Source organism: Pongo pygmaeus, chromosome 6, assembly GCF_028885625.2.
Source record: "Pongo pygmaeus isolate AG05252 chromosome 6, NHGRI_mPonPyg2-v2.0_pri, whole genome shotgun sequence".
Lineage (NCBI taxonomy): Eukaryota > Metazoa > Chordata > Mammalia > Primates > Hominidae > Pongo > Pongo pygmaeus.
In genome coordinates this window covers 128313378-128325714 of record NC_072379.2, presented here as the reverse complement: position 1 = coordinate 128325714, position 12337 = coordinate 128313378, and the positions used below count along the sequence as shown (strand labels likewise).

At 44.1% G+C, this 12337-nt stretch overlaps 1 protein-coding gene across 2 annotated transcripts in view; it reads right to left on the bottom strand.

Moving 5' to 3' along the window:
• STRIP2 (striatin interacting protein 2) overlaps nt 1-10878 on the bottom strand; it is a 55602-nt gene extending 44724 nt beyond the window's left edge. For both annotated transcript variants that reach the window (XM_054497249.2, XM_063668451.1), the window contains exons 1-3: nt 10698-10878; nt 5201-5270; nt 1225-1299 (exon numbers count right to left, since the gene is read on the bottom strand). In XM_054497249.2, the coding sequence (XP_054353224.1) occupies nt 1225-1299; nt 5201-5270; nt 10698-10826 (274 nt within the window). In that variant the 5' untranslated portion in view covers nt 10827-10878. The remainder of the gene's footprint in view (nt 1-1224; nt 1300-5200; nt 5271-10697) is intronic.
• Nucleotides 10879-12337: the final 1459 nt, after the last annotated feature.

The following is a 12337-nucleotide window of genomic DNA, read 5'->3' as shown; positions in this document are numbered from 1 at the left end:
GGCTAAGAAGGGAGTTACAGTGTTGGCTGGGGTGACTGACCCAGACTATCAAGATGAAATCAGTCTACTACTCCACAACGGAGGTAAGGAAGAGTATGCATGGAATACAGGAGATCCATTAGGGCGTCTCTTAATATTACTATGCCCTGTGATTAAGGTCGATGGGAAACTACAACACCCCAATCCAGGCAGGACTACAAATGACCCAGACCCCTCAAGAATGAAGGTTTGTGTTACTCCACCAGGAAAAAAACCATGACCTGCCAAGCTGCTTGCTGAATGCAAAGGGAATACAGAATGGGTAGTAGAAGAAGGTAGTCATCAATACCAGCTACGACCACGTGACCAGCTGCAGAAATGAGGACTGTAATTGTCATGAGTATTTCCTTCTTCTTTTGTTAAAAACATGTTTGTGCATGTATACACTTGTACTAATATCTTCATTTTATTTCCTTTCTCCTTTATCATGTGACATAAGATTTATTGACTTCATATCAGCATTTAAGTATTGTTAACTTTATATAATAGTATTTGGGTTGGGGATTGGTGAGTTTCCAGTTGTATGAAGGATAGTTGTATTATGTTAGGCATAATTATGCCCTTATTATTGTCTTTATTTGAAGATTATGTATGATCTCAGGAGAGGTGTATGAGTTCGAGCTGACAAGGGGTGGACTTGCGATGGTTAATACTGTGAGTCAACTTGATTGGATTGAAGGATACAAAGTATTGATCCTGGGTATGTCTGTGAGGGTGTTGCCAGAAGAGATTAACATTTGAGTTGGCCAGCTGGGGAAGGCAGATCCACCCTTAATCTGGTGGGCACAATCTAATCAGCTGCCAGCAAATATAAAACAGGCAGAAAAACATGAAAAGGAGAGATGGGCCTAGCCTTCCAGCCTACATCTTTCTCCTGTGCTGGATAGTTCCTGCCCTTGAACATCAGACTCCAAGTTCTTCAGTTTGGGGACTCAGACTAGCTCTCCTTGCTCCTCAGATTGCAGACAGCCTATCATGGGACCTTGTGATTGTGTAAGTTAATACCTAATAAACTCCCCTTTATATATATCTATCTATTTATCATATTAGTTCTATCCCTCTAAAAGAACCCTAACTAATACAGAGGGGATGAAGGATCGCACTTTGTTTTAGTCTTTTACTAGATCAGGCTGGTATATCATAGAAGGAAAAAGCAGGTCTCTATGAGTAAAGATCTGGAATTACCTTGAGTCTTGAAATCTTCTTCAAAGCACCTCCTGTTATTGGTGAATTCCAGGTTCTCAGTGTAACTATACAATTCTGTGGCAGGAAAGACAGAACAGTCACATTCGGGAGATCCTTAAAGAAGGGGCCCAAAGTAGAGAGGGTGGCATGAAAGAGCTGAAGCTTCCAACACATTCCTGTGTCCAATTCAATCCAAAGCCAGCTTCCTCCTTTTCAGAGCAGTTAAAAATAGCCACTTGTGTCCCTGGGAGATTAAACCATCAAACCTGTCCTCTTCCTGCCAGCTGGCTGCTGCAGCAGAGAAGGCAGCCTTCAACATTTGGTGAGGGCCAGGAGGAGGACTGGAGCACAGAGAGCTTAATCTCATCACTCCTGTTTCTCAGGGCTGCAACTCCTGCTTTGTTAACCCAACCAGGAACTATCCTATCTCTAAGAGAAGAGGAGGGCAACACAACTCCTGAAACTTAGAGGAAAGATCCTTGTGCTGGATGAGGAAACCACGGCAAGGGCTGAAAAGTAAGTGCTAGATGGCTCTTCAGGGTTGGAGCCAGTTCATTCTCTCCCTGCTAAGTTTCCTCAGAGGGTATAGAAGTTTAGATTCCTGCCCACAGCCACTAAGCAGAGGCTGCAAAAAAAACTCTAGAGAACAGCTATGGTTGTCAAAGGGCTGCTGTGCCCAGGAAAATCTAACTTTGCTAACAGCAGCCTCTCAATACAAAATGCAGAAAGCTTATGAGAAATAAAAATGCCGGCCACGTGTGATGGCTCAGACCTATAGGATTATAATTCCAGCCCTTTGGGAGGCTGAGGCAGGAGGATTGCCTGAGGCCAGGAGTTTGAGACTAGCCTGGGCAACATAGCATGACCCTATCTCTACAAAAAATTTAAACATCAGCCAGGTGTAGCGGCACATGACTGTAGTCCTAGCTACTTAGGAGGCTGAGGTGGAGGATCATTTGAGCTTAGGAGTTTGAGGCTTTAGTGAGCTATGATATGTCACTGCATTCCAGCCTGGGGTAACAGAATGAGATTCTGTCTCTTAAAAAAAAAAAAAAAAGAAAGAAAGAAAGAAGAAAAGAAATAAAAATGCCCTTTCCTACTCTCTCTGTCTCTCTCCAGAACATTGTATATGTACCCTCATCTTACAGAAGATGAAGAACTGAAATACAGAAGTCAACAGATGATAGAACAGATTTCCTTTAAATCTCTGCTCCCTGAGACCCTTCCTGGAAATTTAACTAGGTCACAGGTAATTCACAAAGCAAGAGAAATTCACTTATGTTCCAGCCAGCTGTCTAATGGTTGAGAAACACCTTGTCTGGGAGTCAGGGCTTTTGAGTCTTCAGTTCCAGAATCCAAGAGTGACCAGAAGCAAATCCCATCACTGAATCTTAAATTCTTCAGTCATTAGTGGAGAGGTGAATATATATATTTTTAAGAGTAAAGCACTACAAATCAAATCAGAAAAGTGGGCAAGGCTCTTAGGTACTGAACTTTAGTTTTGGTCTTTTTATTTTTAAATTTTAGATTATGAATTTTTATATACAGGTAAGTACAGAATAGTACATTTAAGACACCTGTGTATTATCTTCTACCCAGGTCAAACAAATGTTAGCATTTATTATATTTGCTTCAGACTGCTCCCCAGTCTATCTTATTCCCTTCTCCAGAGGCAATCACTATAATGAAATTGGTGTGTATCATTCACATGCCTATTTTTCTACTTTTGCTATATGCATATATGCTTGTAAACACATGATATTGTTCTGTTTAAAAACTTTTTTTATCCAAGCGGTATCCTATTGTATAAATTCCTTTGTTACTGAGCCTTTCTCCCAATTTTGTCTTTAGCATTTATTATTATTATTTTTTTTTGAGATGGAGTCTCGCTCTGTCACCCAGGCTAGAGTGCAGTGGCGTGATCTTGGCTCACTGCAACCTCTGCCTCCCGGGTTCAGGCAATTCTCCTGTCTCAGCCTCCCGAGTAGCTGGGACTACAGGTGCGTGCCACAATGCCCAGCTAATTTTTGTATTTTTAGTAGAGACGAGGTTTCACCATATTGGTCAGGCTGGTCTCGAACTCCTGACAGGTGATCCACCCGCTTAGGCCTCCCGAAGTGCTGGGATTACAGACGTGAGCTACCGTGCCTGGCCAAGCATTTATTGATATTGAAACATGTTGAGGCCAGGTGTGGTGGCTCACACCTGTAGTCCTAGCACTTTGGAAGGCCAAGGCAGGAGGATCACTTGAGCCCAGGAGTTCAGGACCAGCCTGGGCAACATGGTGAGACTTTGTTTCTACAAAAGATAAACAGAATTAGCTGGACATGATGGCACAAAATTAGCTGGGCATGGTAGGGCATGCCTATGGTCCTAGCTACTTGAGAGGCTGGGGTGGGAGGATCACTTGAGCCCAGGAGCTCAAGGCTGTAGTGAGCTGAGATTGTGCCACTCCAGCGTAAGCAACAGAGCCAGACCCTTTCTCAAAAATAAAAAAATAAAAAATAAATATATTGATATAGATCAATTATTATTTTAATGGCTATTCAATAGCCTACTGCACTAATATGCTGTAGTTTATCCATTTCCCTACTGATGGGCATTGTAGGTTGTTTCCAACTTTTTACACTGATAAACAAGGCTGCAATAAACATCTTTGTACATTTTCTTGTGCCCAAGTGTAATTTTCTTTAGAGTGGATATCTAGGAGTAGACTTGTTGGGTCACAATATGTGCACATCTTCAACTTTGTAAGATATAAGCAAAATGCTTTTCAATTTTATACTCTGCTCCCCCATGTCTAGCAGTGCATAAAAGTACTAATTTCTCTGCACCCTCACCAACCCCAGGCTTTTAAGTTTTGCACTCTGATGATTGTGAAATAATATTTTATTATTTTAATTTGCTTTTCCCCATTTACTAATAAAGTTCAATATCTTCTCATATATTTATTGACCATTTGGCTTTTTCTTCTATAAATTCCCATTTATATTCTTTGCCCATTTCTCTGTTGGGCTGCTCATCTCTCTCCTCTCTTTAATATATATATATATTTATATCATATTCCTATTATGAATTCTAATCCTTTGTTGGTTATTAAACTTAGCTCTCTATTTCTCTGTCACTCATCACAAAATTTATTCTCTGTGCTCATGCACAAGAACTTCTTTAAAATTGTTTGTCTCTTTTCTCTGAAAAAGCATGCCTCAAAATATCACTTCCATGTGACAGAATATTTAAATTTCACACATCTCCACCCAAAGCTCGTTTATTAATAACTGGCATTGGTAGCACATGTAACATGGAAGCCCTTAATGTGAGGAGATCACATTTACCCTAAGCTAAAAAATCCAGACAGAGACAAGCAGGCCAGCACTGAAAGAAGAATGGAATCACTTAACCCCAGCTCATAAACATCCAAGCAGAACTCTACTATGATGGATGCAGGTGACATGTCCAGCCTTGCTCAACTGGCCAGTTGACTATAGTTTTTCCTCAGACTTTGCTGAGATTTTAATAGGGGCAGTTGCGAGAGGAAGAAGGAAAAGATGGAGGTAGAGGAGACAAAGGAAAAAGAGATGGCATGGGATAGAAAGAGGGCGGCAGAAAGAAGGAGGCAGGCAAAGATATGGGTGACAGGAAGAGAAAAAGAGAAGGAATATGGAGAAGATGGAGAGAAAACTGATTTGAGAGTGCACCAAATCAGTTATTTTCAAAGAGAATAAAGAAAAGTGAGCAGGAAAGAGTGATAGAATGACAGAATGAAGAATACCACAGCCAAGGAGAATCACAGAAGGAAATGTGAAGACAAACAAAGAGATATTTACCAGTCGGGTGGAGAGAAAAAGGAATGTGGAGAACAGCCTTTGTTCAACAGCCACTTGGTGAGAACAGACAAGCTTCCAGGGAGATCACAGGCCCCTTCCCTCTCCTCCTGGCCATTCTTCCACTAGCTACTGACCCATCTACCTCATACCTGACAACTCTGCTGCATGCCCATCTGCATCTCCATACTCAAACTCCAGAGTGGGACAGTCCACAGAGCCCTGTAACAGAGAAATTTTGTTGGTAACTGGGATAACTTGGAAAAAGGGGTTGCCAAGGGAAGATTGTACCCTTATTTATCTTCTTCCCCTCATGGAGGCCAAGGTTAGATCAGGGAGACAGTTAGGAGAGTCCTATTTGGGTCTTTCATCTCAGAGGTACCCTACGCCAAGCCAAAACTTGAGTTTCAGTGTGGGGAGGGGCTGAGGATTCCTATACAAAATCGGAAAGTCTGAATAAAGGGCCAGGATCTCAAACATATATGAAAGCTATAGTCTGTGTCCATATCTAATCTACATGAACACAGACCAGAGGAGCATCTAGCTGATTTATATAAAATTGAGACAGAAACAAAGAGAACTGGATTCTAGCTTCAGTTCTGTCATCAACCCACTGTATGATATAGATCAAGTCTCATGCTGTGGATCATAGTTCCTTATTTTTATAGAGGTTCTTTAGCTCTAATATTCCACAACTTTAGGATTGTCAAATGATGCAACATCTCCACTCCAAGTTGTAGTAAAGATTACATTTCCCATGATGTTGTATGTATAAATTTATAATCCTATTAAATATGTTTTAATATAATCCCATCTTCTAACTTATTTAAACTTTTTTAAACTTATTTAAACATTTTGGGGTATTTATTTCCTGTATATGTTAATATATATGAATTTTTAAAATTTTCAATCTCAGCTCTGTCACATACTATTTGATCTTGGACAAGTTAACCTCTCTGTGCCTCAGTGTGACATAAAGAATATACTGTTCTTTGCCCCTGGTTCCTGGTACAGAGCTCCTGAAACTCTTAGAAGTTCCTGAGTGATAGGAGTGTCAGTTATTCATAATGAGTCACTGTCAGCTTTACCAGAATTTATGCTCATGAGGTGACTTATGTTAGGAAAGACCAAGCACATGATTAGAGGGTTGAACTTTCAGCACCATCCCCACATCCAGGGAGGGGAGGGGTACTAGAGATTAAGGTCAGTCATGTGGCCAATAGTTTAATTATGCCTAGGTAATGAAACACCATAGGAAAACCCTGAAATTACTAGGTTCAGGCAGCTTTTGGGTTGGGGAACAAACAGATGTGCTAGGAGAGTGCTGCCCAGGGAAGATAAGGAAGCTCTGCACCACCCCAAACCCATACTTCGTCCTTTGCATCTCTTCCATTTAGCTGTTTCTGAGTCGTATCCTTTATAATAAAATTATGATTCTAAGTACATGCTTTCCTGAATCCTGTGAGTTATTCTAGCAAATTATGGAACCTGAAAGGAAGATCATGATAACCGCTTAATTTGTAGTTGGCCAGGCTGAAGTGTAGATAGCTTGGGGATCCCACCTATGGCTGGTGTCTAAAGTAGGGCCTTGTAGGACTGAGCCCTTAACTTGGGGGTCTGTGCTAATTCTAGGTAGTTAGTATTAGAATTGAATTGAATTGTAGGACATCCAGTTGGTGTCAGCAAATTGTTGGAAAATGACCTGCTCAGTTTTCCCATCTGTAAAATGAGGATAATAACAGGACTTACTTCACAGGGTTATTTTAAGGACTAAATGAGTTAATACAGGAAAGGCACACGGCCCAGCACTTGGTAGCACTATGTGAGTGGTCACTCTATGATTTTAATATTATATTATAAAGGCATTCTTCTCATCTTATTATGACTATTAGTTTAAATGGTTGTATAAATGGATGTACATTTATTGGTTTACTTAACTAGTTCCTTATTATTTAAATTGTTTTTAATTTTCCTTTATTATATGCAACAAACTGTAATAGACTTATACTTTTTTCTATATTTAGGATATTTCCTAAGCATAGATTTTTATAAAGAAAATTAATGAATCAAATCTTATGAATATTTTAAAGTCTCTTTGTATATAAGTTGCTCCCGCAAAACATTATGCCAATTTATACTGTCAACAAGGCAAATTGGCCAGGTGCAGCGGCTCACGCCTGTAATCCCAGCACTTTGGGAGGCCGAGGCGGGCGGATCACGAGGTCAGGAGATCGAGACCATCCTGGCTAACACGGTGAAACCCCGTCTCCACTAAAAATACAAAAAATTAGCCAACCATGGTGGCGGGTGCCTGTAGTCCCAGCTACTCGGGAGGCTGAGACAGGAGAATGGCGTGAACCTGGGAGGCGGAGCTTGCAGTGAGCAGAGATTGGGCCACTGCACTCCAGCCTGGGCAACAGAGCGAGACTCCGTCTCAAAAACAAAAACAAAAAAACAAAAAACAAAAAACAAGGCGAATCATGTTTTAATCCACTATAGCAAAGATTTCCAAACTTTTGGATTACAGGGAACAGTAGGGAAAAAGAAAAAGGTGGAGAGTGGCAAATGACATAGGGTTGTTGCTGTTTTATTCTGATAGGTAAGGACTTTAAAAACTTTAAAAAATTCAAAAAAAATGAAAGACAGAATCTCAGAATAAAGAACAGCCATTAAAAACTGTTTTTCAAACTTTTTGGAAAAATGATACCTTTTACATTATGTCCCAGCACACACACACACAAAAACTGGAACAAAAGTTTAACAAAATATTTACCTTTACTGCATGTGATGCAGTGATATTTTCTATTATTTTCTTTCTTTTCTTTTTTTCTTTAAGACAGGGTCTTCCTCTCATCCAGGCTGGAGTGCAGTGGCATGATCACAGCTCACTGTGGCCTCAACCTCCTAGACTTAAGTGATTCAGCCTCCTGAGCAGCTGGGACAACAGGCGCGCACCATCATGCCTGGCTAAATTTTTTTTATTTATTTGTAGAGATGGGGTCTGCCTACATTTCCCAGGCTGGTCTCGAATTCCTGAGCTGAAGCTATCCACCTGCCTCAGTCTCCCAAAGTGCTGGGATAATAGGCATGAGCCATCATGCTAGCTTTATTTCTTAAAATAAAAATTTTAGCCTCAATTAACATGTTGCCCCCTACAGCAGTTTGAAAAACACTGTTTTAAACTGTACACATTCTTAAATTTAATATATTGAACTAAATTTTTAGAAAAACTCACTTCGATGACCTGAATTTTCCTCATTTTACCACAGACCAGTTAAAACTTTGTCAAGGAGTTTGAGATCAAAAAACCAGATCTAGCTAAAAGAGGTCTGAGGTGAATCCTTTTGTTAGGTTAAGACTCTTCTTATTAAGCAAACAATTACTCTTTAGCTTCCTTTTTAGGTTGGGATGTTCACACACTAAGCCAGTGAGAGAAGGTAGGTCAACAGTGCTTCCATAAACAGTGATACACGATGAGGCTCTCTTGACTTGTGCCACAGTAATTCTCTTCTAGTGATTTTCTAAAAGCCCTAGAGAGGAAAAAAATCCCACCTCCTCTAAGGACTGCCTTCCACAGGAAAGCAAAAAGAGGGAGAGAAGAAAAGCAGATCTGGCAACTGGGTACTGTGGTGATAGGGGATGTACTAGCAGGTAAAAGGAGTCCTGTTGCAGCAGAAGGTAGAGGAAAGCTAATCTTTCCAGCCAGGCTTTTGGCAGGCAATGAGCCCAGATAGAGATGATCGCAGCAGTTGTTCATTTTCAGGCATGAAGAGTGCAGCTGCAGACAATCAGCAGGTAAACCGCAGTGCAGGTGGAAAGCTTTCGAGTCTCTGGACACTGCAAAGTACTGGCAAAAGCAAAGGACTGTACTCTCAGAGCCTTTGCCTGAAGATTTGACAGGTGGGGAACAGATTGCAACTTTAGAAGGGAGACCCAGGCAGAGACTTTTATTCCCCCCATAGAACATATCATTCTGAAATTATTTTATTTATTTACTCACAATTTGTCTCCCCATGGGCAAAGACCCTATCTTGTTCACTGATATATCCCTGGCACCTAAAACAGTGGCTGGCAGAAAGTCTTCGATAAATAATTGTTGACTTAATGAAAGCCTCATCTCCCCAAAAAAACATTTGAGCAAGAACAACGTCTCTGTGGGGGAAGGAGGTACAGGGTGCCCTAAAAGACCAGACTCATCTTAACGTAGAGAGGGAGATGATGTGGCAGATATCATCTAGCAAGACAAGAGGGCTGAGCTCTCTGCCTCTGTAAGGTGGTGACTTTGGGCCAGTCTTTTCATCTCCACTTCTATCTTTAAAAAAAATGAATGGATTCCTCCTACTCTACCTACATCAAAATGGAAAGCATACATGAAATCACTTTGGAAACTGAAATGCTATTCAAATGGTAAGGCAAGGTCTGGAATGCCAAAGACCTGGCTTCTAGTACCAGCTCTGCCACTTGATGATGATGATGATAGTAATATACTAAGAGTTACTATGTACTGACTAATTACATGCATTGTGCCTGCACTGTGCCAAACATTTTATAGTCAATTATCTCATTTTGACTTTATCACAACCTTCTGAGGTAGGCAGTGTTAATCTCATCTTACAGATGAAGAAACTGGAGCTCAGAGAGGTTCCATAACGTGCCGAAAATCACACAGGTAGTAAATGGTAGGGCTGGGATTCAAAACCTGGTCTGACTACTCCAAAGCCTGGTGTTCTTGACCACCAACTATGCCAGATGTCTGATCTTGGGCAAGTCACTCCTCTTTCTTTTAGGTCTGTAAAATGAAAGGGCTATACCAGATGATATCTGCAGACCCTGCCACATCTGACATTTTGTAGTCTATTCTGATCCCCGCTCAGATCCAACTGATGGAAACTGCCTCAATGAGGGGATAGGGAAGTGATAATAATTTAACGCTTTCATCTTCCTAGATAGGGTTTCTTTTTTCAGGAGAGGAGAAAGAGATGGAAATATTCATACTCCTATCTGTATCCTGGGACTGCTCCTTCCAGATAGCCACTCCGGGACTGCCCCTGCCTGAATCCCGTCTCGCTCAGCCCTCACAGGCAGGGGCCTGATGTCCGCGGAAGGTGCTCCCTAAACGGCCTAAGACTTAAGAGGGGAAGGGGACGGGCAGGGAACGGGCAGAAGTCCCTCGGCCGGCCCAGGGGCCCGCCGCAGGCAGCCTGGGAGGGGGAGTGCGGTTGCCCCACTCGCCAATCCTGCTTTCCTGCAGCTGAGCTCCAGCCTCCCACCCCTCAAGCCAGTCACTTAACCTCTCCGCTCCTGTTCCCCCCTCTATAAACTGGGATCGGAATTTCTGCTTCAGGGGGCTGCAGCGATTAAGTGAGATAAATATTTGGAAAGTATCTGGTCCGCTCAATACCGCGCTCATCTTCGCGCAGCGAGGGAAAGCCAGAGGGCTAGAAAGCCTCCAACCCGCGGCAGGAGACGTGCGGACACTGGTCGGAGCCAAAGAGCCCAGAGTCCAGCCGCTAGGACCCCGCAGGCGCCCACTGCGCGGGGCTGATCGAGCGCGCCGAGGGCTCCGGTGCCGAGGCCGAATCACCTCAGCCGCCGCTTCCCGCCGGCGGGCGTCTCCGGGCCCCAACCGAAGCTTTCCGGGCTCCTCACCTCTGACTCCCGCCGCTGGCTTCGGAACGCTTCGCGGCCCTTGGGCGCCGCCTGCTTCCCTTTGCCGCCGCCGTTGCCATTGCCATTTGCGGGCGGGCCACCGGTCCCAGGCGCGGCGGGGTCCTCCATGCTGCTGGTCAGCGGCTCCCCTCAGGGTTCAGCTAGCTTTGCTGGAGGCGACCCCACCGCCGCGCGCCGGGAGCCAGGCCCCGCCCCCTCCACCGCTATTGGTTGCGGCAGCTCGCCGCAACCCCGCCCCGCGAGGCGATTGGCTGCTCGACCGGCAGGAGCGGGACTCGAGGAGGTGGGGGCTTACTGAAGAGATTTTGGGGGGATCTTTTTAGTCCTGCGGCATTGCTGGCAGACGGAGACTCCTAGGTTAGCTACAGGCTCCACACCTCGCGAAAGCTGGGCCTTGAGCTCAGGCGGGTTATCTCTGTGCTCCTCACTCGGTGTCTCTCAGCACTCACCCCCGTCCCTGTAGCGACCTTTTCCGGAGCTCTAGTCTCCGCCTACTGCTCCACTGCAGTCTCCGTTTCCCTGTTACCACCGACCCGGCCCCCATATCCCGGCTCCTGCACACGTCCCATATCCCGCTTAGTCGCAGGGGAGGGATGGCACCGCCAGGCGGCCAGGGACATCGCCCGAAACCAGGGACTCGCTGTCTCTGGAAGCTGAGAATTCTCAGCGGTTTTCTGAAGAGAACGCATCTCGCCCGGAGCTAGGGCTTGGCTGGGAGACTGGGGGTCTAAGGGTTGGATGGGGGCGTTTTTCCGTCGCTGAAATTGGTGGTGCCCTCGAGGGCTGCTCCTGTCATCTGCCCTTCTCTGCTGTAGGGGGCCTCTTCCTCATGGTGTGTAAATGTTGAGGGTAGAGCAAGCCCCCACCCTCACCTGCTCGCCAGTCCTTTCTTTCCTTCCTCTCTTTTCTAAGATGCTTCCTAAGGGCTCATTGTTACTGGGGGCAAAAGAGGCTGTTTGATCTGCCCTCTCCTGAATTTAAAAAGCAGCTTGTAGTAAATATTTAGACAGTCTGTCTTGGTAATTGAAGCCCCAAAGACGTAGGCTCAGGGGAACAGGTGGGACCAAATCGCTCTCCCCAGCCTGGTTGCTTTAGGAAGGGTCTGGGGAATTATTGAACTGAGCTTAGTGCCAGGCACTGCAGTAGGCGCTTTCCAGATATCACATCATACCTCTCCCCAGCAGGGTATTTTTACGAATCCAATGGTACTGATGAGGAAACCGGCACTTGCAGATTCCTCCCTGCGGTTTCCAAGGTATCTTATTCTATCTTGTCTCAGGGTCTTGCCTATGCTGTTCTCTGGAGGAGACTGTCTTCTGTTCTCCTGGTTGATTCCTTTTCTCTCATAAAGATTCTAGTTAGTTATCACCTCCTCCTCCTCCACAAAGCTTTCCTTTTAGCCCTCAACTCATTCAGGTTGTGTTGGTGTCAAACCAGTTCTGCCTAGATCCAAAATCCTAACATTTTCCACGATATACCCAAAGCAAAGGGCCTAGAGGAATTACTCCACCTTCCCATACCTTAGGGACAACCCTGTCCCTTTCTTACCATCTCTCTCTCACTTTTCCCTTTGCCAGTTCATAGGCGACAGAACAAGGCAAGTTTGAGAGCACTCTTTG